Source organism: Elgaria multicarinata, chromosome 14, assembly GCF_023053635.1.
Source record: "Elgaria multicarinata webbii isolate HBS135686 ecotype San Diego chromosome 14, rElgMul1.1.pri, whole genome shotgun sequence".
Lineage (NCBI taxonomy): Eukaryota > Metazoa > Chordata > Lepidosauria > Squamata > Anguidae > Elgaria > Elgaria multicarinata.
Genome location: NC_086184.1, coordinates 12,772,853 through 12,799,084, shown reverse-complemented (window position 1 = coordinate 12,799,084; position 26,232 = coordinate 12,772,853). Strand labels below are relative to the sequence as shown.

The following is a 26,232-nucleotide window of genomic DNA, read 5'->3' as shown; positions in this document are numbered from 1 at the left end:
CTTTTGGCTGTGGTTAGTTTACAACAATTTCAAATTTCAGTGAACCTTCAGAAAACCTTGCAACACTATACCTTTCCCCTGAAATTCCAGATCTGGACTGCTACCATTTCCCTCACTTCAGTTTCAGCATAAATTGCAATAGTCACCATGTTCTTGCAATGAGGCAAGAGGAAGAGAGTTCTGGGGAAATTATGGTTAGTTTTAGTTTTCAAACACAAGGCACGCTGCCTTGTCATGCTCAAGCCCTTCTTCTGAAGATTTCCTAGCAAGAGTTTAGGGCTTTTCACTTTCAAAACAAACCAAAAAGGGAGAGCAAAGTAAAATCACCAGTATTTTGGAGAATGAAACAAGTCTTGAAACCATCATTCTGTTCTATTAAATGACAGAATTATGCTGGGTTTTAGCATAATACTAGTTTGTAACCTTTGGGAACTGAATTGCTGAGTTCTATTGGCGAGTCATAGATTATGCAAAATATTTAAGGATTTCTGAAAAGGAAAATCACATTATTTTAAAGTAAATCCACTCATGAAGATGTCACTACACCCGTCATTATAGTTCCCTTTTAATTCACATACAGCAGGAGTGAGGAATCTGTGGCCCTCTAGTCGTTGGGACTCTAATCCCATTAGCCCCAGTCACTCCAACATGTGGAGGGCCACAGGTCCCCTACTCATGATACAGACTTCTTTTTGCCACAAAGGCAATAAAATTTTATAAGGCAATTTGCATTTGAAGTCATAGCCCTGGTTCGCACATCATGATCAACTCTAGGTTAAACAACCCATAGTTAGTCAGGGATGTGCAGGAGTGAGAGAACATACTGTCACCTGTCTGTTTGCCACTTCATTTCTACCTTCATAAACAATCCAGGATAGTCATGATGTGCAAACCCAGAACTCAGGGTTGCTGAGGGGGAAACAACCCTGTTTTAACCCAACAACAAATTATGGATTAAAACTCTGGATTGTTTCCCCCTCAATAACCCAGCATTCCATGTCTACACATCATGATGAGCATTTAGGAATGGGGCGTTTCTGGGTTGTTCACAAAAGCAGAATTGAAGAGGAAGAGAGTGGGTAGGCGGCAACACTCTTGCTCGGGTCCAACTACCCATGGGTTGTTGTTACATGTTAACAAGGTCCCTGGGCTGACACCACGAAGCCTGTTGACTTGATACAGGTCTGCATTGCAAATCATTTTCCAAGGGTAGAAATGTGCCTCTTACTCTACTCACCTGTATCACTCCTTTTCTTTTAGCTGCTGCCACAGTCCGTAATCTGCTCAGAGATAAAACTTCTGCCTGAAACCCTGGAAAGCTCCCCTTAGATGAGACAATATTGGACATGAGGAACGCTGAGCTGTAGGGCTTTTTTCTGTCTAAACATGCATAGGATTGTGCCCTTAGTCATGTTGAAAGCAGACTTATTGAAATCAAAAGGTCAAGTTTATCATGAACAACTTAGAGAAGATCCATTGAAATCACTGGAACTTTAGTCATGACTAACTTAGGTCTCATTGATCTCATTCGATCTTCTCTAAACCTGACTAAGCTTGGATCCAACCCAAACTTAATTATTTTAAATACAAGTACTTATAGCATCCAGACTAGCAAAATAGTATCTTAGAAAATAAATCTTCCCTTCACTATCACATAAGAGAGTATGCCTCTCCTTAGATAACCTATGCCAGCTTTCCCCAACCTGAGATGTGTTGTAGTCCAACACATCTGGACAACACCTAGTTGGGGAAGACTGATTTGTACGTAAGTCACAGTAGGCATCATTCACAACCCTATGCATGTTTACTCAGATGTAAGTTTCACGGAGTTCAATGGTATTTACTCCCAGGTAAGTGTATATAGGACTGCAGTCTTGGTCAGCTATTTATTAACTCTAGAACCATGTGTATACCAACGCTTAAGTCCAAAGCAAAAACAAAAAACCCAATAGTGGTTCAACTCTTACCTCTCCAATCATATTCCCAATTTCACAACCAGCAGATTGCAATAAAGTACTAGAATATCCATTTATTAAAATGTTAGGTTAACTATATACAAGTATAAGCTTCAATATAGCAGAAAATCTGGAACCTATGTTGTGAAGGAAATTTAAATTAAAATATTGCATTTTCATTGCAGAAGTGTCCAAAGAAACAGTGTTTAGTTTTTTCATTCAAAATCTCTGCAGAGTTCTTCTAGAAGCTGTCTTTGCAGGAGTAAAGGATTTTGCTTTTGATTTGTCCCCACATTCCCCCCAAGCAAAGTGTTGGTCATTTTGCTCCTTGACAATTAGCAGTAACAAGAAGTCAGCAGGCTCCAAAACAGCAACAACGGCAGAGAATTCAGCCAGGAAAAAACATTTGGCTTTCTTTGATGCAGGGGCCAGAGCTGCCGTTTGACAGCCTCCCCAGATGTTCAAAATCCACTACCTGGCTTAAACAACCTGGCATGCAAAGGTCCCAACCGGATAATCAAAGAATAAGTCTCTGGTTAATAATTTTTCTGTTTATTTCTGCCAAGGCCACAGAAAATACAAAGGCCTTTTCGTCAGACAGGTTTGCATACATGTCAACTTCTTTTTCTTGTTTTTCTGTAGAAGAAGAAAACGCACATGAACCACAAATATTTCAACTTTTCTTTAAAAGCAGAAAGACCAATGGGAATTGGGAACACAGACACTCATTACCTGTTACATTTCACATAATAATACTGGAGTAGCCCTGCTGGATTAGGCCAGGTTCCACCTTGTCCAAGCAATGAAGAATGTAAAGGGTGCTGCTAGATCAGACCCAAGGCCCATTTAGTCTAGCATTTGTTTGCACAATGGCCAGCCAGATGCCCCAATGGGAAACCCACAAGCAAGAGGTGGGAACCACAGCCCCCTCCCACTCCTTAGCTATTGGCATACGGGCCTTGATACACCGATGGGATACTTCTACACTCACAAGCAAGGACATGAACACAACATTCCTTGCCCTACTTTTGTTGCCAGCAAATTTCACCCGTATCTACACCGTGGATACATTTCAGATTGTGTTAATAGCCCCACAACCAATGACACAACATTAGTCCTTTTGCTTTTTCTGATTTTACTAAACTTTTCTTTAGTTTCATCTTATTTCATTTGGTTACCCTCTATTCTGAACTCATGCTATATGATCCCATTACATGATTTCAGTAGAAGAGGAAAATTGCTTTTCTAAAACTCAACAACTGGGTTATATTCAAAGGGACTGCTGGTTGAAAGAAGAATCTAAATATATCCAGGAAATGGGCTGTTTTTTTTAAAGCGCATACACGGAGTTTTAGAATGACGTAAAGATGACCTATTTGTTTTCCATTTGGGATACAATTTATAAAGCATCTGTTCCTTATAACCAATAGCAAGGGCTGTTCCATAACATAACACACGGACATCACCACTCTGAGTAAAAACATCCTCCAAATGGCCATGCATCAGTTTAGCCTAGTCCGGTTTGATGGTTTGTTTTCCTGCTGAGATCTTCCATGGTCATTCAGTTGCACGTTTGGCTATTTGGGTTTGTGATGAACATTATCCGCTATTCTAATTTGCTCATTCACAGAAATGCAAAAATAGGCACAATCTTCTTCCATGTGGGCGCAACAGCTGATTCACAGCTACCCCTCAACGTGTGCACACAAGCACATACACCGGGACATTACGGGGAAGTGGAAGCCTGTGCGCGTCTGTCATTTCCCACTTCGGGACTCGTCCTGGGAGAAAACGTGAGCTCTCAGCTTCCATTCCTTGACTAATTGAGGGAGCAGCCAGAGAGGGATCTGAGAGTCTCACATAAGCCATCCTGTTCTCTGAATGGCTCTGGAATGGTATCTGAACGCACAGAGGGAAGACACATATTAGGACCCCTCTGCCCATGAGTGCTGTGCCTACGGAGGGATAGATTGCAGCCAAATGCATTATGCATGCATTTTCGCTCATTTGAAGATTATGTAAAGATGCTTTCCTATAAATCAGGGGTGCAGAACCTTAGCCCTGGGGCCAAATCCAGCTCACAGACTGATTAGTAGGTTCCTGGCTTTTGTGCAATTTGAAACGTTGAAATGCCTTGGTTGCAAGCAGTAGGAAATTTAAACTAAAATATGCTTAAATGCAGCCCCTAAGACTCTTGGGCTGAAAGAAGTTATGCACCCCTGCTATGAAACAAACTCAATTGGTAATTAGCAACCGTAACCGAGGGTCCTCCTAGGAATATGCAACCTTGTCTCACAGAGATGAAGAAAACTTATTTTTACTCACAAATGTATCACCTATTAAAAAAGAGGCTTTAACCAATAATAACTATTAACAAGCAACCAATTTATACCAAACCCAGGAAGGGCAAGACCCCTATAATTACCTTGAGTTTTTGAGACAATCCAACATCACCTGCCCAAAGAAAAACTAGGAAGTATGTTTTCAGTGTGCGAAAAAAGGAAAAGGCAGCACACACATTAACGATCTTTAAATTGCTGCATCTTAACTTTTTTTAAAAAAATATCCAGTTTACAGATCTGACCAAAAATATTCTTAAAGCCAAGTTTCAGATAACTGGGACTGCCCTGATTTTATAATGGTTATACTGTTCAAGATTAATAATCAGGGGTGTACAATTTTGGCTAGATTTGGTAGCCATATACTGTGATCATTAGGATCTGGTATCCCTGAATTTCTGTAGTGCAGGAGGTTGGGGACAATCTCCTGCCCCCACCCCATTCAGGTTTACAGCTGAAAAGGGTGGCCCTGCCCCACCATCTGTGTTCTGTACCCCTGCTTCCTGCCTCCACCATTCAGGTAGGAGGAGGAAATGGTGGTAGGATGCTTGATGGTTTGGCCTGTTCTATTCACTATCAACCTAAATCTCTGAAGTTGGAGGGAGCCCAAAAAAAGGGGTGTGTGTGAAGCAGATCTTAAAGATCAGGCATGTTCTCAAGTTGATCCTTTAAGTATATCTTATAAAAACAATTCTAGTTTCCTCAAAGGAAAGAATCTCGCCTTCCCTATCACAACACTCCCCCGTCAGTCTGACCAGGGTACAGAAATAATCATAAAAGCAAAGTGGAAGCTCTTACTCCTAGCCCAGAGGGGAAAAAACATACACACACATACATAGACCCCACAAGCTTGCGGACTTTGCGTCATGATAAACCAGCAAGCTGTTTCTTATACCTCTTTCTTCTTCGTGCTTTTTGGCCGAGGTAGTCTTTGGTCGTCCTCGTCCTCTTCTGCTGTGCTCTGAATGGCTGTTGGATCTGGATCTTCTCCTATTTTCTAAGTCTTTATTTACCACAGAGTTGATCTTCTCTCTTCGGACCCTCTCTGTCCGTCTTCTCTTAGCCTCACTTCTGCTTTCTGTTTCAACACATTACCCTTATATTTAATTGCACATTTTAAGAGATGCTTAACCAAGCAGAGCTTTTACTTCATTCCCACCATGGTAGCTCTCCCACCATTACCTAGCTTCCTTGCCCACAAGCTTTTTAATACAAGAAGCAGAACGCTGTCAAACTAAAGTTACCTCTAAAACATTTCCCCCCTTTAAATTTGAGAACGTTCAATTTTTCCAAAGGTGGTACAATAACACAAACAAATTCTAGCAAGACAATGCTCAACCATCACCACCCACCCAACCTACAATAATCTCTATAATGCCAGCCCCCAAAAAAGAAAACACAAGAAAATCCACCCCTGAGTTTTCTTCATTTCAGCAGTCCAATTTGGGGTGGGAAGGATGGCGGGGAGAGGAGCCATTTTGTTCCTGCTATTGTTAAACAATTGGGAGTCAGAATTCCTTGCTGATCTACTGCAATTCACCCAGAAATCTACCAGTAGTTCCTGACCTACCCATGGCTTTAAAAAAAAATCCTGAAAATGGCTCTGCACATGTACAGCTATCCGAGCACTTAAAAGAAAAAGGGAAGGCAGTGGCCAGAGGCTGCAGTCAGGAATATTGGGAGAGGGGGCGCTTTCCAGAGAGATGCTGGGAGTTGTCTTCCAACAATTCCAGAGGGTAGCAGGTTGAGGAAGGCTTAGAACCCTTCCCCCTGCCACTGATTTTTCTTTTGGAAGGAAGAAAGAAACCACTTTTACACAATGGGAATAGCCATCAAGTAGAACAATACCTGCAGAGGATGGCAGCCTCTCCGAACGTTTAGCATGCAAGAGTTTTCGACTAATAAATATATACCCACACGGGCAGGATTTGCATGCAACAGGAACCTGAAAGAGATACACACACACAAATCAAGTTGAGTCCATTTCAAAGGATTTCCATGTTTTGCCAGGAAATGAGAAGTATCTCATCAGAAAAAAAAAAACAATAAATCAAACATACACTGAAGTCCAAATGGGAAACTTATGCCTGGTCTACATTAAACTGGGCTATTTCAGACACAGGTATGTGTGGCATTTCTGAACGCTTCTCCCCTGGGTACAGAAATCCCTCCATGTTAAAAGAAAAGCAAACAGAAAAACTAAACTAGAATCTTTCCCTTGACATTGCTTGACCAGGGGGCGGGGGGGGGGGGGGGAATGACACACCACAATTATACAATTAAGGAAGTCTTATCTAGTGGGAAGTTTTGAAGTGCATCATGACTGTTCCCATAGCTACCAAGGAAAAGTCCAAAAATGTGGGTGGCTGTGTTGATCCATCTCTCTCTCCATGTATTGTATATGTGCTTGTAAAGCTAATGGGTCTTAACTGCCCATTCAAGATCAATTCCCATTCCAAATTAAGTTGGCTTCTAACAAGCAGGGAAACAACCCATCTTGGCTAAGCATTTCCCTAGTTACCCGCTCTGTGTTACATGCTGCCATGTCATCCGAACCCGGCATGCAGTGCGGCAGGGATGGCTTATACCCACCCTACAACCCATGGCTTGAGTAGGGGTTGTGGAGTGGGTGAGAAGCCACCCCCACCATGGCAACCTGCCACGCAGCACGGGAAATGCCAGTCACATGACTGGTACATGGATGGGGGGACAGAAAACCAACCGTGGCCTTTCTGTTACAAAAGGGATAGCTCACAAACATCTATTGTTGCTTGGAAAATCCACACTCACACCCGCCCGGCTGCTGCCATCCCAGGAACTGTAAGGAGAGCAGCTAGGCACAGAGAAAATAGGGAAGCTAAGAGGGGAAGGAGTGGCAGAAGACATTCCTGCTAATCACAACATCCCATCAATTCAGTCTTGTGATCCCTGGTTCCACTACACCACTGGTTTCACCACGTCATTTCCTGTTTGACTACTTGCTGATTGCTTTGAAAGCTGGAGATTAGGGCTGCAATCCTAAACCCCCTTACTTGGAAGTAAGTCCTAGTAAACTCAATGGGACTTGCTTCTGAGTAAACATGTATAGAATCACGCTGTACGTAATCTATGCAACTCATGTTGATTTATAACTTTGTTATCTGAATGGTAAATCAACTGTGCAATAAGGAAGTCGTATTACTTGCAACGTTAACCAAACAGGATCAAGGTAGGACCGCCTGCTGCCCAGTAACCACATCTATTATTTCAACAAACCCGGTATTGATAAAATAAGGAGCAGCAAGTACGTTATAAACCTATGCTGGCAGCTGCCACAACTCTTATTGTTGTAACTATAGTTAGTTTTAAATTGATCCATTTTTAGAAAAGCTAACACCAAACGCAAGACCGGAGTTGTAGCTAATAAAAAGAAGCTTCAATTCATGAGCCAGCATTAGTAGGACAAATGCTATTCAATCTCTACGTTCATTTGAAAAAGGAAAATTTTTCTACAGTGTGCATCACACTGAGTTTACTGCTGCCAGAGCCAAGGACTTTATTTCCTGTGCAACACTTTGCACAGATGCATGTTTATGAGCAGTCAGCCTTTGAATAGCAGACTATTACTCTTCAAATACACAGTACCTATCTGCCAAAACTTCATGTTATTCACAATGGAGCCCATTCACTGCGAATCTGAAGGTGATTAATTGCACCAATACCTCAAAGCAACTTGCATTGATAATCCCATTCACGTAATTTTCTGGAATGATGTTGCTGTTGTTATTTTAAAAAGCCAAATCTTTAAGGAAGGCATTATTCCAGAACGTGCAACTGCAGCAATTAATACTGGCTTTCCCCTTGCCAAAGCTAGGCATCAGAAGCTATGCAACTTCCACATCCAGAGAAGCACACAGGAAGAGGTGTCTCTCCCACCCCTGCCCCCATAAACATTTTCAGAAGCAGCTTCCTTGGGCAGCACAGAGCAGCTATTCAAGGAGCAGTAAGTTCCATTGCTCATACACAAATCTATGCTTGCATGCAAAAAGACTGACTTCCCTTGAAAATGCTGATTCTTAGTCAACAATAATCTATGCTACCATTTCCAGAAAAATAGTGGCATTCAGCAAGTTACATTCCACAGTTTGCTACTTTTGATTACAGCCTAGCCTGCAGCTATAGTTGAGCAATGGGCCTAAAATCAAGGCTTTTAGCGCTGTAGCAGGACTTCAAGATATACATTGCAATCTCTTGAGAGATCCCTACATGTAAGCAACCTCCTTTGTGTTTTGTTGATGATATTGACACTTGGTCGGAGTCTACACTTCCTGGATATGTCTTTTTATGCAAATGTATTTGTGCATTCACACCCGGGTGCATCAGTTGTGACTTCAATCCCATAGTAAGCCCCACTAAACACAGTGAGACCTGCTTTTGAATAACACATAAATTATCCATGCCTACAGCTGGATTTAGATAATCATCATTTACCAGGATATGAAATTGAAATATAAGAAAATTTGTAAGAAAAGGATTTAGAAGAAGTTTAGAAAAGATTGAGGAACGAAGAAGATAGTAAAAAGGAGAAGTTATACGAAATGCTAGAGGTTCGGTTGAACAGGTCTGTGCACAATGGCGGACGACGAAGAACTGAGGTGAGGGCGGGAACCCCATGGACATGCGCGGTAGCGTGTGGGGAGGGGTTCCCGCCAAAAACGTTCCACTCAGCTATAGAAGGTTCCGGTCTGGTGTCTGCGCAGGCGCAAAGCCCATATGTGTGATGCATAGAGACCACGATGAAGAATTGAAATTTTATATGCTACCCATATTATATGCAATACATTACCAGGGCCAGCTGCCTTTTGGTTTTAGCCCCCACTCACCACTGGAGTGCAGCCCCAAGAATTTCTCCAAAATGCCCTCGGACTGAAAGTGGTTGTCCTCCCCCAGCCCAAGTCAACGGCCTTCCTCCAATTTACCTGGCAGAGGTGAGCAACAAGAGCAGACGTAGGCAGAGAGTATCAGCTGGATCTGAGAATCACAGCTTTAATTTGCCCCAATGTCGTGTCGCTCCAGAGCAGTATAGAAAATTAAAAGGGGTGGGTTTCCAAGACAAGCATCAATGGTGGCCTGACAGGGGTGCTGAGGCCCCGGCAGATGCCAAGGGAAGCCACATGCAGATGGCAGGCCCGTACGTTATCTGTTCTTAAAGTACTAAGAACCGCCCAGAGAGCTTCGGCTATTGGCCGGTATAAAAATGTAATAAATAAATAAATAAATAAGAAACATTCAGCTATGCAGTATTTATTTACTATTATTACATTTATATACTACCTTTTTTCCTCTTGCGAGGAACCTGAGATGACTCACATGGTTCTCCTCCTCTCCATTTTATCCTCACAACAATCCTATGAGGTAGGTTAATCCCAACATTGCATTTTCTTCCATGCATTTAAAATTTGTGGTAAACCAGTAGTAGCAGCAGATCTCCCTAAACTGGTAACCAATAGCAGCTCAAACTACCAGATCTTTTTTTAAAAAAAATAACTTCCCATCTTTTTTTGGGGGGGGGGAAGGGGTATAGAGAACTCCAGTCCAGTTCAACACCCCTTCTGTTTGTTTTTATACTTTAATTTGCAGGCATAATTTAAAATGGCATTAGGGTCAGTTACACCCCAACTAAAATGAATGGGGGAGGGGGAATAAAATACTGCATGATCACAATATTGGATATAGGCCCCCCAACATGTCAAAATTTAACACCACCACAACTGTGTTATGTCAAAAATATTTAGTATTTTTTCCATTCAAACCTCCATTTTTGGAATTAGCAGAAAAGTGGATATATATGGAGAACCCGCAATAAACCACAGCAATTAAACATTGGGGTCTCTACAGATCAGACACTTACGTAAATATTTTTCTTGTACTACAAACAATTCTTAATACAATTTTATTTTTTTACATGAAATCGGATTCTGATATATATCATTGGGTCTTTCTAAAAAATACTACTCAATTGGGGCCTACTTGACCCCAGTTACCCTATGGTGCTTCCAGACAGAGGACTCCTAGCACTACAACTCAGAAGGCATTGTGAAGCAATTCTGTCTATTTCTCTTTAACGGATTTTGTGTGCTGAGAAAGAGGACAGAAGCAGCAGTGGGAAAACGCGGAAAGGTTACGAGTAGAAGACGATGACATCTGGGAGAGCCGTTCAGTTCTGGGAATGAGGCAGGGCAACAGAGCAGCAAAAGACTCACCCTGAGTACTAAATTGCTTTTTACAGGCACTGGAGGATTCAAACCAGGTATTACATGTTAACATTACCCCAGAGCGACACTTTCTGATTTGTATAAGTTCTCTCATGAAGCTGGAGTATGTATTTGGACAGGGAGAAACCCAAAATGCTGAACTCTTCCCACTTTAGTGAACACCCTAAAAGTTTCCACCAAAGCAACTAGAATTTCTGAAGTCCTCAGCACACTTAAAAGCAGCATGAGCTGCTTGCAAATATTAAACTGCACAGCAGAGAAGGCCTCTTGAGTAAGGATAAATAAAACACAAGCTCCTCAATAGCACACTTATACCACAACAAAAGGACTCCCATTTTTGTTGTTTTTGGTCATCATCCAAGACCCCAAACCTGGCTATTTAATTTGTGTTGCTCAGGAACACTATTTCATGCCCAGTTGAACTTGTCAGCTTCAGTAACGGCCTGCACACTTAAAAGCATGAAAGAGGACAGACACAAAAACTAACTGTACAAATCTAAAAATATAAATGCCTAACAGTGCAATCTAAATCATGCCTGCTCAGAAGTAAGGTCCTCTGTTTCCAATAGGAGTTACTCCGCTATAAGCATGTTTCAGACTGCAGCCTTGAAGATTAGTATGAGATCCATTATCACAAAAATCAACAGCCAACCTCTCTTAAGGTCAAATGCATGCTGAACCCTAGCACCAAGATAAAGTAATATTTATTGGGAATAAAAAACTAACAGCTTGCAGACAAGCACAAACTGTCAAGGTTTAGAAGTTATGTAGGTGCTATGCAACTCCAGGCAACCATTTACCTAGATCCATTACAATCTAATTTCAGATCCAGTTTGGCACTGAAACAGCCTTGGTCATCCTGATTAATGACTTGTACCAGGATGACAGGAGGAGTATAGTGCTAACTCTCCTAGAACTCAAGACAGTTTTCATACCATCAATCATGGTATCCCTTCTGTGTAGGCTCTCTGGATTGGAAGTTGGGGGCACAGAGTTTCTACTCCTAATTTGTTCCATGCTGCAGCCTTTATGCTATGGGGTTCCACCAGTTTCATCTTTCCCTTTATGCTTTTACCATCTATCCATGAAACCCACTGAGTGAGATAGGGTCAGACATAGTCAATATGCAGATGACTTCAGCACTCTCTGCCCTTTGCATCAGATTCAGATGAGGCAGAAGAAGGGTTAAATCATTGGTTGGAATCAGTCATAGATTGGAAAAGGGCAGACCAACTGAAATGTCATCCTAACATGACAGAGGTACTGTTGTTAGATGGTCCATCCTTCCAGGGTGATGACAGTCAACCTGTTCCGGATGGGGCTGCACTTCCCCTAAAGGATCAGAACAGTCTGGGGGTACGTTTTGATCCAACTTAGTCACTGGAAGCCCAAATGGCATCAATGACATGTAACTATAACTCCCTTCAACTCCAGCCAGCATGACCAATGGTCAGGGATACTGGAAGTCGTATTCCAAAACATACAGTTTTGGCCCATACAGCTTGGGACCTAGGTACCTAAGGAAACATCACCTCTGCTGTTCCTCCCACTCTGCATCAGAAGGCTGTAGGCCTCCAAGTTTCAAGGCATATGGTAATCCTGACTGAATTGCACCCTAAATTGTTGCATGATTGACTACTCTCATTTTATTTTAATGTGCTTCTTGTTATTATTGTAAACTACTCTCAATTATACACATATTTAATTAAAGGGCAGTACAGAAATTTTAAAAACAAAATAAATTGGTTTCCTACAACACAGAAAACACCCACACAATCAGACCCCAGCCCACACCTTAGTATAGGTAAATGTTTAGAATTCTAATCAACTTTTTTTGTAAGAACCACAAGGAATTATCTCCCTCAGCTTACCAAATACCTGGCTATTAAGAACTTGCTCCAACAGTTCCTCACAAATGAGACAAACTGGCTAGCCTGGTTCCATTGCTCAAAATTTCACGGAGCCAAAAAATCACCTCAAGATTTTTTAATAAAACTGCAGTGACAGTGTATGACACACACCTCATTTCCAACATTGTTAGAAGCAATAGCCTTCAACCTTACAGATCCAAAATCTATTGAGTTCCACTTTTAAATTTTATATATATTCCCTTTACTTGTCTAGATCTGTTCTTTCTCTTCCTCTTCAGATCGCTTAGATTGTGGCTCCTCTGTAAGGTCACAACCCAGACATGAATCATAACCTATAGCTGAAGACCAAGGAAATGCTGTCACAAGGGACATTTATGCTGTTAGTCACGCTGCCATGTGTTTGCATCTCAAACGTCCTTACTAAATAGGCTAACTGGGAAGCCAGCAATGGCGACTTTAAGCAGGAAATAGACCAGAACCTCCATCAAGTCTCTGTCAATGTCTTTCTAAACATGCAGTTTCAAAACAGACATTGTGCATTCACTGGACTATTCTGGTTAACTGTAATGAAGCAGTTAAATGTAATGGCTGAATGCAATAACATTCTGGTTAAGTGTAATAATGCTGTTTTTATAATCGGGTGTGGAAGAAGCAGGTGGAGAAACGGGAGAATAACTATTGGGGCAAGGATAATTATTGTTAAAATCTATCATTAATAATATTTATCATTAAAAACGCACAGTAAGGATTTTTACCAAGGTCTAGAGTAGGGCAATATCATTTTTAGAACCAAACAAAGTATCACAAAATATTGAGCAAGCTTTAACATTCTCCAGAACTCTTCATCACGCTGGACGTTAAAGCAAACCAGAAGGGGTGAGTGAGTGGGGCAGAAAAAAGCTAGTATGGTGCTGAAGCCAAAAAGTTTACATTACAGTCCTAAAATGGAATGCAGAAAGAGGTTGAAGACTGAGTTGAACTAAGCTCTTCTAGATGCCTGGTCCCAGGTATAATCTGAAACCTGCAAGGCACCTAGGAGAGTTTAATCCACCTAGATCTGTAACTGCTTAATACAGTCCATCTGAAGTCTGACTCATGCAGACTTTATGGCTTCAACACCAAGCCAGCTTTTTCTCTCCTTGTCCCCATGACCCTGCTTTGGTTAACATCCAGCCTGACACAAGAGTTCTGGGGGACTCAAAAGCTTGCTCACTATTTTGTGACATTTTGATTGGTCCTAATAGAAGTGTCACCCAGAAGTGTGGATTTGTGGATTCTTCTTATGGGCCAACACATAGGTCTTTGTTTTTTGTGTGCCTTGAAGAATAAAAATCATGTTATATCTAATGTTTGGGTTTTCTAGCATGTTCTACTAAGTAAATACTTGTATCTTGCGCCCAGGCAGAAAAGAAAAGTTAAATATTGCTGCCAAGTTGTGTTTGTGTAGAATCAAAGAATGAATATTCAATTTCCTTCTCTCTCTCTCTCTCTCTCTCACACACACACACACACACGCACACACACACAAACGCACACACACATAGTTAGCTGCTATAGGAACACATGATAAAAACAGTTTCACCATTAGACTTTGTTTTCCGCCCCACAGGCAAAGTGCTATCATTGCATGTTAAGGCAATTATTTAGCTCTCTAGAGTGAGGACATTTTACATTTCTCAAAACAGAAGTCTTGCTTCTATAGTCCTTTATTAGGCCACTAACAAAACACAGCATGTACAAAATATTTTAAAACTACAACCGTGAAATGACTAAGCAGCAAGTTGGCAGGATGGCATTTTCAAATGCTAAAGATCAAAAGCAGTTTAAAAAGAAGCCTTTAAAAAAAAATCTGACTATTTGCAGCTGTGTGCCACCAGACCTTGTAAGAAAAATGATCTATTCAGCACTGTTTGCCAACTCCACCGAAGCATGGAGGCAGTCATCATAACGTTACAGCTGCGGTATTAAACATTCGCCAACCCCCTCAAGAACATGAAAGTGTCATAGAGCAATGTAAGGAGCTATGTAAGGAAATGGAGCCTAGACAGAAACAAGCAGTACGCAAAATTCACTACATTTAAGGCAGGCTTCTTCTTGTGCAATAAGGTCAGTGCCTCCTTTCAAAGGGCAGCCCTAAAAGGGAAGAGAAAGCAATTTGGCCTGGTTTCACAAGGCTAAGGATCAAGACTGGGACACCAGATGCAACTCCAAGCTCCAACTTATAAGAGAAACAGTTGGTTTTGCTGCAGGAGCCATGAAATATAAAATTAACTCTAAACCAGTTCTCATTAGGACAAGTGAAACAAGACATTATAGTGCCACAAGACATCACATACCCAACAGTTTAACACCGTGAGTTCTCCTGACTAACTTCAGCTGGGTGGAATAACACTCATTTGACAAATAACAGAACCCTTTCTGGAGAGGAAGTACATCAGATAAATGCCCCAATGAAGGGTCGCTCCACACATTACATGAAATATGTGTTTGCCGTGTATTCACTGGCGTTTCCTACAGGAGATGCATAATAAAATGTAATAATAAATAAAAAATAAAACGGGGGTGGCATGTAAATGTACACACTGCTGTGAAACTGACCAGTGAAACTTGTTTGTCCAATATGCATATACAGGTATTTGAAGACACATGTGAATCATCCATACATTTCCTGTGGGAAACGTGTAACACCAGTGTGCATACAGCAAACATGTTTGCCACATAAAATATGGAGCCAAAAGAACTGGAAGTAAATATATATTATATTTCTATACCACACAAAAGCCGAAGCTCTCTGGGCCGTTCACAACAATAAAAACCATAAAATACAGCACAAACATTTTAAAACTTTTAAAAGTTTAAAACTGACAGTAAAAAACAAAAACAAAGCAAAAACCAGCAGCATAATACAGATTTTAAAATACAATTAACAGTTTTAAAAACAACACAAACCGGAGGACTTAAAATGCCGGGGAGAATAACATCTCCACCTGGCACCATGACAATAGCCCTGTTCAGAAGACACCTTAAACCACAGCTTTAACCATGGTGAATAAGGCAAAAAGGCTTATTCACCGCTGTTAAAGCCGCAGTTTAAGGTGTCTTCTGAACAGGGCAATAACAAAGTAGGCCCCAGTTGAGCCTTTCTGGTAAGGCTATTCCACAACCGGGCTGCCACAACTGAAAGGGCCCTCTGCCTCACTTTATTTGGTGGGGGCACCAAAGGATGGCCTCTGATTTTAGAGCCCAGGGAGGTAGATATGAGAGGAGATGATCCTTCAGACAGACAGGCATGCCCTTCAAAACCAACTTAAACCCGTTCAGCATGCCCTCCAAAACCAACCAATCTGAGTTTAAGCGATTCTGGGCCTACTCATGTCAACCAAACTAACTTCACTGCAAATGCGCATAAATAGAGCCATATTGGATCAGACTAATGGCAGGCATTACAGCTACTGAAGTTTAAAAGGGCAATATTGCATTCATCCCATTAACAGTGCTTAAACTTGGACTGGAAAGAGCCAAGTTCAAATACCCACATTGGATGACTTTGGGCCAGTCACTGACTCTCAGTCTAATCTATTTCACATAGTTGTGTGAGGACAAAATGTGGGGAGAGAATCGTGTACACCAGCCTTGAGCTCTTAGAAGGAAATGAAGGGCTGAAGGAAATGAAGGGCAGAAATGTAATAAACAAACACTGGCATTTCAGCACACACCAGCTTTTGTTTTAAAATGTGAAACACAACATCTTGACCTCCCAAAACAGCTTCCTCTATTTTAAAAACATAATTATAAACAGAAAATGACACTAAGAACTCTCAAATACACACAAAAAGGGGAGATTAATAACAGGAGTGACAAAAGGAAAAAGAACACTCTTGTGTCCTCGATATAATGAAGTTTTCCACGTTATTTCAACAAGATCTGAAATACATATTTATTGTTTTGCAGTGCATAAAGAGCCATTTAGTGTTGGACTGGGACTCAGGAGATCTGGGTTCTAGTCCTCACTTGGGCATGAAGCTTACTAGGTGACTTTCAACCAGTCACAAACTGTCAGACTAACCTACCTCACCGAGTTGTTGTGAGGAGAAAATGGAGACGACAACGATGTGAGAACTGCCTTGGGTTCTTTGCAAGAGGATAGAAGGCAAGATAGAAACATAAAAATAAATATGCTTTTCAGTCACACAAAACTCTTCATCAGGCAGAATGGAAAGACTGCTTATTCTCAGTTATAACAGGGCTTCAAATTTAACTATGCTGAATAGACATCCTGATGCCCTCCAGATGTTTTGGACTACAACTCTCATAAAATCCCATCCAGCTGACTAATGGTCAGAGCTGCAGTTCCGAACATGTGGAGGGCATCAGGTTGCCTACCACCAAATAGGTAGTGTGACTTTTTCACAATAATTGTTTTCCCCACCTCAAGCACATGACATATTGGCTCACAGTGAGTTACATACACTTGCACTGCCTCAAAAACTGACCAACATTTCCTGAAGGGAAAAGTCTGATTGACATGAGTACACAAAAACGTAAGGAGGAAAAAACACCATCATTTACAGCAATTGTAGTTACTACCACAGCATTTTTCAAAGAGTGAAATCAATAACTGAGTGCACAAACCTTAAGTCAGTTTAAATTCTGATTTTCAGCTATTAAAGCTGAAATCCTAGACACACCTCTGGCAGTATGTCCCATTGAACTCAACAGGGCTTACTCCTGAGGAGACGTTCCTAGGGCTGTGCTTTCAGCCTCTGATCCTGCTCAACTGGAACCATTAACCTTGCAAGCTGGGTGGCCTCTTCATTTCCAGTTACTCTCTCTCTCTCTCTTTCAGATAACACCTCAGGAGAACATACTGGATGCCTTTATTCAGAATTACTCCCAGCTCTGCAAAACTCCACAGAGCTTGCGCTAGAAGCCCCAGATAGATATATTTGCATTCCTGTATTTAAAGCTTTACAGTCCTCGTTTTCTCTTGCCAGATCATTGCAGCTGTCAGCAGTCTAATGAAGTGGCGTTTCCAGGAAAACAAAACAAGGAAGAAAGAAAAAGTAAAAACGTTACTGGGGTGTTTTTTTGTTTTGTTTTAGTGCACCCTACAAAGGCAGCATTTGAGGACTTATTCGGTGCAGGCTTTCAGACGAGAAGCTAGCCAGATCAGAGCTCTGCAACCCGAGTTGCATTCTCAGGTGAGCATGCATGCAACACACCTGGATGCTCCGGGGTTAGGCAAGCTGCTCAAGTCGGGATGGACAAAAGCAGGATGCTCGGGGCCATCCACCGAGTCGCCCCGACTTCCCCTGGCACTACGGTGGTCTCACCTGCTGGTCACACTCTGGGCAGGACTTGGTGGCCATCTTCACTTTCTTGGCCCTGCCTGCAGACATGCTCCCTTGCTGCTTGCTCGCTCGCTCGGCGGCGGATGCAGCAGCAGCAGCTGCTGCTGCTTGCAAAGGAGGGAGAGAGCGCGCGAGCCGCCCCTCCCACCTCGATGGAACGAAGCCCTCGCGCCACCAACAGCCGCCCCCTGCGCGCGCACGCGCCAGGCCTCAAAAGCTCGGCCAGCAGCTCGCGCCCATCCGCCGGCCCTGAAATCGCCTTGTCTCACGGGCGCACGCGCACTCGCTCTCTTGCGCGCGGGCGCAGACACACACACACACGGAGGCTTTGAAAGCCGGACTAGCAACAGGAATCCGTTTCTAACTGCCAAGCCACACCCCCTCGCTCTAGCTCTCGACCGCGAGACACTCGAGGCGGGGCTAAACGGTGACGAAGAAGCCGTTTCGCGCTGGGATTGGCTGAATGCGTAAGAAAGAGGAACGGGGGGAGGGGAGGCACTTCAGTGACGGTTGGGAGGGTGGGGCGATGCGGCCTGAGGGAATAAAAAAAGGCGGGAAGAGAGCAAGGAAAGGAGCAGCCACGATTGAGATCGATTGGGGGGGGGGGGATTTAATATTCAAATCCTGTTCAGAATTCAAACATTGGAATGGGTCACACTTCTGCAATTCTTATTAAAATATTGAATAGGGTGTTAGATGTCTTAAAATAAATAGTAACATTTATAAAGAAAGCACAGAGATATACAAAATATGAAATAATCCCTCCCTCTTTTCCCTATTAAATAATAACCTTTTTCCAATTTGGCTACACCTAACATTCACATAATTCTCTCATTTTTGTCCACATCTTAAATGAACAATACAGTCCTATGCATGTCTACTCAGAAGCAAGTCCGATTTAGTTCCAGGAGACACACTTCATTGAGTCCCATTGGACCTGGCTTATCCCCCAAGTAAATGTGCACATAGGATAGCAGTTTAAAGGCACAATATTATTCATATTTAGCATTCCCAGCTATATTGTAGGACCTTTTTTTCTGTTTAAACATGCATGGGATTGCACTAACCCTAACGTATATTACATTGCATTAGCATCAATTACCTCGAGTGCAATTCAGTGTAAGCAAGTGTAAAGTGATGCATGCTGGGGCAAAGAAATAATTCACCAAGCTCCCTGGAATACAAGTCCACAACAACAAAACCCATGATGCAGAAAAAGGCAACTAAAATGATTAAGGGGCTGAAGCATCTCCCCTACGAGGGAAGGTTACATCAACTGGGATTATTTAGCTTGGAAAAGAGGAGGCTAAGGGGAGACATGATAGAGGTGTACAAAATTATGCATGGTATGGAGAATGTGGATAGGGAGACATTTTCCTCCCTCTCTCAAAATACTAGAACCCGGGGTCATCCCATGAAGCTGATCGGTGGGAGATCCAGGACAAATAAAAGGAAATACTTCTTCACACAGCGCATAGTTAAATTATGGGACTCACTACCACAAGATGTAGTGATGGCCACCAATCTGGATGGCTTTAAAAGGAGGTTGGATAAATTCCTGGAGGCAAAGGCTATCAATGGCTACTAGCCCTGATGGTTGTGTGCTATCTCCAGTATTCGAGGCAATAAGCCTGTGTGCACCAGTTGCTGGGGAACATGGGCGGGAGGGTGCTGTTGCACCATGTCCTGCTTGTTCATCCCTGGCCGGTTGGTCACTGTGCGAATGAAGTGCTGGACTAGATGGACCCTTGGTCTGATCCAGCTGGGCACTTATGTTCTTATGTATAAAAGAAATATCCTATTTCTACCACACACAGAGAAATGGTAATCACACAGGACATCATAATTGGTCCATATAGCACAGACCATACAAGGACTCACAACATAATGGCTCAGTTTGGACATCATGGTAAGCAAGCATCCCATACATGTTTACTTGGTTGCTGTGGAGTTCTGCTGGGAGGCATATTTGTCATTTCTCTGCTGGTACATGCTTCTTGATTACTCCTGTTGCAAACACCAGAGGCTCAACAAAACACAAACCTTCCATCCCTAGTTTGTTTAGTAAGATGTGTGAACCTGGAACTCTGGCTTGTAAACTAGAAATAACCCACATGCCAGAGAAATGGGTTATTTCTCTGATTTACCAGGGAAAAGACAAGCCACTCTACAAAAAGGCCTCCACCTCAAAGTATAAGTTGCGCATTAATGTTTAAGGTATTTCTCGCAGGTGCACATTTTTCTAACGTGTGAAAACAAGACTCACACACACAATTTTGCCCAGTATTTGCTACCATCACACTTTCCGGCTCCTGAATATAGAACATTTTAATTCACCCCTGAAATGATGCGGGTAAATGCCAACAGTTGTGGATTCCTTTACTTAAAATGGAAAAAATAAACAGCCCAAGCTATTAAAACAAGTTTGATCTTGTCTCCTTTGTGCTGCTCCCAAATTATTTCGCCATACATCCAGGTAAATGTACTTTGCTTCCGGCAGGAATTTATAAAGAGGTTTTCTTTCTTTATACGTCTTTTTGCCAGGGCTGTGTTCCTGATGATTTCTCTCTGTGAAAACAACAACTGGGTGTTATTTGAGGACAATGACTTTTATACATTAACCACTTTCACAGCTGACTGCTCTATAAAATTGCAAGTAGTGATCACAAGAACAAGAGAAATTAACAAGACACTTTAAACTTTAGGACAGAGGTTGGGAACGTGGACTGATGTTAAGAAAATTTGGAGGAACAACTTGGCTGTTTTTACAAAACATGCAGACCACCCACTACACACAGCTGAGCAAAGAATTCAGAATTTATCACCACACTTCCCACAAGATCTGGATACAGGGAGTGCAATCTGCAATGCAGCCATAAATGGTAATTGTAAATTTATGTCTACCATGCCTAGTATTTATTCCTTGTGACACATCCTCCTTCAATTTCTCTACATTTAATTTTCAGTTATTTGATAAAAAAAAAAACTTAAATAAATCCTACAAACAGGGCCGGTATCAAGGGTAGGCATGCTCTGACATCTGACACGGGCTCACTGACAATGATGGTAAGGAGTAGATGCTATAGCCTACTTGCGCGCTGGCTTTCTGCCTGTCAGTAGCAATGGTTGGGCTGCATTAATAGAAATATAGCTTCCAAATCGCGTGCAGGGCCAGTGCTACCATAGAGGCCACTCAGGTGGCCGCCTAGAGCGCCAAGCTAAGAGGGGCGCCGGGCACAGCACAGCACTCACGCATGTTGGCTGTGAGCCGGCCGAGCCAAGCATTCAGCTGGGCCTGGGCGGGCAAGATGGCGCCCCGTGCCCGCCCAGCCGAACCAAAGCCAGGGATGCTGGGGTGGGGGTGCTCCACGTTCGGACTTCCGGAACGCGCCCGGAAGAGAGAGAGAATATGTATGGGTGAATGGGGTGCATGGGGTCTTTGAGTGAATGCATGTGTTCATGCGTGTGTTTGTTTGGAGTGAGTGACGCTGAGAGTGTGTGTGCGCACACATGTGAGTTGGGGGGGATGATTTGGAGGTGATATACCTATTAAATAATGCATTTTAGACCCCTAGACGTTCCTTTCCAATTTGTTTGCTATAATTAGCATTATGTATTTCTTGCACTTTAAAATAAATTTAGCAGTTTCAAGTTTTGTGCTTCTTATTTTTTCCAGGAAACATATGTTCTTAAAAATCAAAGTTGGCATTTTTTGGGTGTGTGTGTGTGAAAGTAGCTCACCTTGCCTAGGGCGCAAAATAGTCTGGCACCGGCCCTGATCATGTGAGGTACTGGTTCCTCTCTATTCGGCCCTGGTTGGGCCTCATCTTGAGTATTGCGTCCAGTTCTGGGCACCACCCTTCAAGAAGGATGCAGACAAGCTGGAGTGTGTTCAGAGGAGGGCAACCAGGATGATGAGGGGTCTGGAAACAAAGCCCTATGAAGAGAGACTGAAAGAACTGGGCATGTTTAGCCTGGAGAAGGGAAGATTGAGGGGAGACATGAGAGCACTCTTCAAATACTTGAAAGGTTGTCACAGAGGAGGGCCAGGATCTCTTCTCGATCCTCCCAGAGTGCAGGACACAGAATAACGGGCTCTAGTTACAGGAAGTCATATTCCGGCTGGACATCAGGAAAAACTTCCTGACTGTTAGAGTGGTACAACAATGGAACCAGTTACCTAGGGAGGTTGTGGGCTCTCCCACACTGGAGGCCTTCAAGAGGCAGCTGGACAGCCATCTGTCAGGTATGCTTTAGGGTGAATTCCTGCACTGCATGGGGGGTTGGACTCAATGGCCCTGTGGACCCCTTCCAACTCTACTATTCTATGAATAAAAATAGGAGTAGCAGCTGGTGACATTGGTGGTGAGAACTTAGACTCATTGGCCTGGTTCAGACAACACGCTAAACCATGCTGCTTAACCACAAAATGAACCATTTTATGGTTAAGCAGCATGGTTTAGCGTGTTGTCTGAACCAGGGCATTGAGGGAGCCCTAGCCACGCTCTACAAAATCTGGAAATTGCACTACCTACATATCCCATATATTAGGTCTTTTTCACACAATGTATCTCCAAACTTTTTATGAAAACGCACCAGTCAAAGGTTGTCCATGGGGGGGTTGGGGGAAACAGAGGGCAACCTGAATACACCTGGCAGAGAAAACATCTACACCCCTAGATGTGGAAATCCTTGTTCATACTTCTGCAATAATCTATGTTTAACAACATCTTAGCTGTTGATTCCACCCTCATTCTTTTTCCACACCCACCCACACATTGATTTCATAATGGAGGGAAGATCATGAAGGTGGAGGGGTGGGAGGGAACACATTGAAGATTATTGTTTTAGTTATCCCAAGGCCTGCCAAAAATATTAGCAGGCTGTACTTGCAATGCTGTACATGATATGATGGCAAGCACTGTACAGTAAAATCAGCAACTCTAAGCAATGATGTAGTGTGTAGGAGATTTTAGGCACCATTAAAAAACAGTAAATTGTAAACTGTTCAAATTATTATAATATTTATCACTTGGGAGGGCATCATTTGGATTTTCTACTTCAGGCATCAAAATATTTTCCATTGCTTTTGCAGAGTTATGTGAATACTTTCTTACCCATGATTCAGTCATTTATTGATCTCTGTCTGCCCGCACTTGCAGCTCACCATTCTGAATGTACCAGCATCAGCACAGCTTGGTGGGTTCCCCCGCCCCTTCATCCTTTCTATATTTATCAACTTTTCAGAAATCAATGTAGGGTGACCATATGAAAAGGAGGACAGGGCTCCTGTATCTTTAATGGTTGTATAGAGAAGGGAATTTCAGCAGGTGTCATTTGTATGTATGGAGAACCTGGTGAAATTCCCTCTTCATTAGAACAGTTAAAGCTGCAGGAGCTATACTAGAGTGACCAGATTTAAAAGAGGGCAGGGCACCTGCAGCTTTAACTGTGGTGATGAAGAGGAAATTTCACCAGGTTTTCCATATATACAAATGACACCTGCTGAAATTCCCTTTTCTATCCAACTGTTAAAGATACAGGAGCCCTTTCCTCCTTTTCATATGGTCACCCTAGAAAAAATACAGTATTGTACTTTACAAGTTACTTGATACAAACAGCAATAAAGTTGGCCACACCTTGAATACCTCAGTTTGGGACTCCCAGGACTTCTTACTTCTTCTAGTGGTACAAGTGAATGGCTGAGTTCGGACCACACGCTAATCAACCGGGGAGGGTGGGTAATAGGAACAAAATGGAAATCAACCATTGATTAGCGTGACCTCCAAACTCAGCCAATGTTTCTTCAGCAAAGGCTTGCATGGATCCTCTCCCTTCTCAGGTGATCAGCAAGTCATTGATGATTAGACCCAGGTGTATTGTTGTACTTGTTTAGTTTTTTAAAAATCTAAGTCTATAGATCTGCCCACCTTCCCCACACCTGTTTATAACAACCATATATCTTGCCTGTTTCTAGCATTATGTAAACAATGAAATGTTGTGTACTAACAGTCCATGCCAAGAGCACAGATGCATTTTGAAAAAGAGCAACATGTCAGCAAAGACACTCGCTCTGCCTTTGAATGAGGTGGGGTGTGTGTGAATGAAAGATTGCACCAAATTGTGAAGTTGCAAGAGGTCTTCTCCTCCCTTCCCCACTTTCAGAACTGCAAATATGCCTTCTCCCCAAAGCTGCATTGTTCACACAATTTAATACTCTAAATCTCAGTCCTCTTTGAGCTGATGTAAATCCTGAAAAGGCTCAGGGGGACACATGTTCTACCTTTAATGAAACACAAAAAGCCCTGCCTCCATAAATCAGTGGAATGTTGCATTTCTTCCCTTTGCTTTTTAAGTGCTTCCATGACTAACAAGGTGTGACACAGCTAAAATTTGCAAGCATTCTCTTCCATAGACTAAATTTAGATACCTGGAGCAAACAAGAGCCTTCCAAACAAGTGAAGGCTTACAGACTCAAATTGGTTGTGACATGCTTGTGTGCCAACATATATTTGCTGGTTTAGGGAGAAAACAACGTTAATTTTTAAACTTAATTTGTGTTTCAGGTAGACACTTCCTGCAGTTGGAGGCTCTACCTTGGAAGTCTTTCCTGCATCAAAAGGCTGTGTATTAGGAAGCAAAAGCTGGTTAACAAACACAAGGATGTCTTTATTAGGCTTTGCCACTATTTCAAGAGACAAAGCAAGTGCTGCTTCACTCTCTTGAGAAATAGCCTTCTGTGCTACACAGCATTCCTCAACAGGCTTTATACTTGTCGTTTCTACTTCTAAACATGCCACAGGATTTTGTTTACATCTTGGCATGGCGGAAACGTTAGACTGGGTTTGCTCACTTGAGGCTGAACTGGGCGGGCTCTTTCATTGGCTCACTTGGCTTGAGAAGAGCAGCCTCAACTTCCCTAATGGAGGGGAAATTTCCCTTGTGCACTTTAGCAGCGGACTCCACAAGAGGTTGTTTGGGAGAGGTTTCTTTGGCACTTCCAGTATTGCCTCCCACTGTGACTAGGGTTTTTGGGAGAGTCTGGATTTCTGTTTGTTGCTTTGGGAAGTCTCTTTCCAACACCTTAGATTCTCTCTCTGGCAACAACGGTGAACTCACCCTCTCACGGTTCTGTTCTTACTTTTGCTGTTGGCTGGCCTAACCCTGGCATCTCCAGGTAGGGCTGGAACCCCCCCAGCCTTAACCCCTCAGAGAGCAGCACTGCTGCCAGTCAGTGTAGACCAGGGGCAAGCAACTTCCAGGGATGTGGGTGGCGTTTTCTCCCATAGCAGCAAGTGTTGCTTTAGTCCTTCAGAATTGTCATGAAGCAATTTTGAAAATGCCAAAGTAAATATTAGTATTCTCTTACATCTGGAATTCTTAATGTCTCCCCCACTCAGTCCTTAATTTCTCCCCCCCCCACTCTCAGGCACCCCCAAACTTTCATGCCCTCGTTCAAGAAAAACCTCTGCCACAAATCACCCAGTAAATGCACTACTCACTCACAGTAAAATTAACAGAAAATTCACATGTCATGGGTTCCCCCAGTCTAGAGACTTCAGCTGCAGAAGGGGTCCATTCCCCTTCCCAAAAACAGAGATAAATAGGTTTAAGGACTGAGGCCATTGATCAATAGTAAAGCACCTACTTTGCATGAGAAAATCAGCTTTGGAAGACCAGTTCTGCCACCTTTTAGCATTACAGAACACTGAAAGGCTCAAAGCTGAAAATTTCTACTCAGAAACAAAAGCCTACCAATGAGAAGGAAGAACCTGTCCTGTAGGAACTTTTAAAATTTCTGTCCCCCCTTTTTAATAGCTGCTTTCAGTGCTGCAAAGCATCAAAAGGCTGGAGACTGGAGGGCTCTACTCAAGAGAAAGAAGAACACCTGTGAATACTAATGAGCCAGACTCAATTCAGCTGCAGCTACATAGCCACAGAGCATATAATCTCTCAGTCTTCCCAGTGCCTTCATGTGGGTGGGTGGCTCAAAAAGGAGAACCAGAGCTGCTGTGGCCTTGCTTCCTGAGAGCAGCACGAAGGCCCAAGAAGCTTTTAGTCTTTTGCTTCAGCTGCATTTTACCTGCTAGCAAGAGTGCCTTCTTGCTTGGCCTGCCTGCTTACCTGAACTGTTTTAATCTGCAGCTGGCTAGCAGGGGTTTGCCACTGGGGATTGTGGTGGCTGGTTTGGGCTAGAGACTCACCTGGAAGTGGCTTATAAAAGAACCAGCCCTGCTGTGGTTTTCCTTCCTGGGAGCAGCACAGAGGAACAACTGGCATGAGGCTGACTGGACCACACACAAAAACATCTAGCACTCTGCCTCAATTGTGGTTTACCTGCTAGTGAGAGTGCCTTCTTGCTTCTCTAAGCTCTGCTTGATGTGCTGCCTGCTTACCTGGACTGTTTCACTCTGCAGCTTTGCTGGTAAGGGTTTGCTGCTGGGGACTGTGTGGTGGCTGGA

General features: G+C 42.8%; 1 protein-coding gene across 1 annotated transcript; it reads right to left on the bottom strand.

The window, feature by feature from the left end:
* Positions 1–2,014: 2,014 nt before the first annotated feature.
* On the bottom strand, positions 2,015–17,940 carry C14H16orf87 (chromosome 14 C16orf87 homolog). Its single transcript, XM_063140997.1, has 4 exons — positions 17,753–17,940; positions 6,143–6,239; positions 5,190–5,372; positions 2,015–2,591 (listed from the first exon to the last, which is right to left on the bottom strand). The coding sequence occupies exons 1-4, from the start codon at positions 17,816–17,818 to the stop codon at positions 2,473–2,475; spliced, it is 465 nt and encodes a 154-aa protein (XP_062997067.1). The 5' UTR covers positions 17,819–17,940; the 3' UTR covers positions 2,015–2,472.
* Between the last annotated feature and the right edge of the window lie 8,292 nt (positions 17,941–26,232).

Excerpts from the sequence above, each read along its gene's own strand:
- C14H16orf87 (XM_063140997.1), bottom strand. The coding sequence starts at position 17,818 with ATGTCTGCAGGCAGGGCCAAGAAAGTGAAGATGGCCACCAAGTCCTGC. Across the intron at positions 6,240-17,752 it reads GCCCAGAGTGTGACCAGCAG|GTTCCTGTTGCATGCAAATC; the intron begins GTGAGACCACCG and ends TATCTCTTTCAG. Across the intron at positions 5,373-6,142 it reads GAGGCTGCCATCCTCTGCAG|AAAGCAGAAGTGAGGCTAAG; the intron begins GTATTGTTCTAC and ends GTGTTGAAACAG.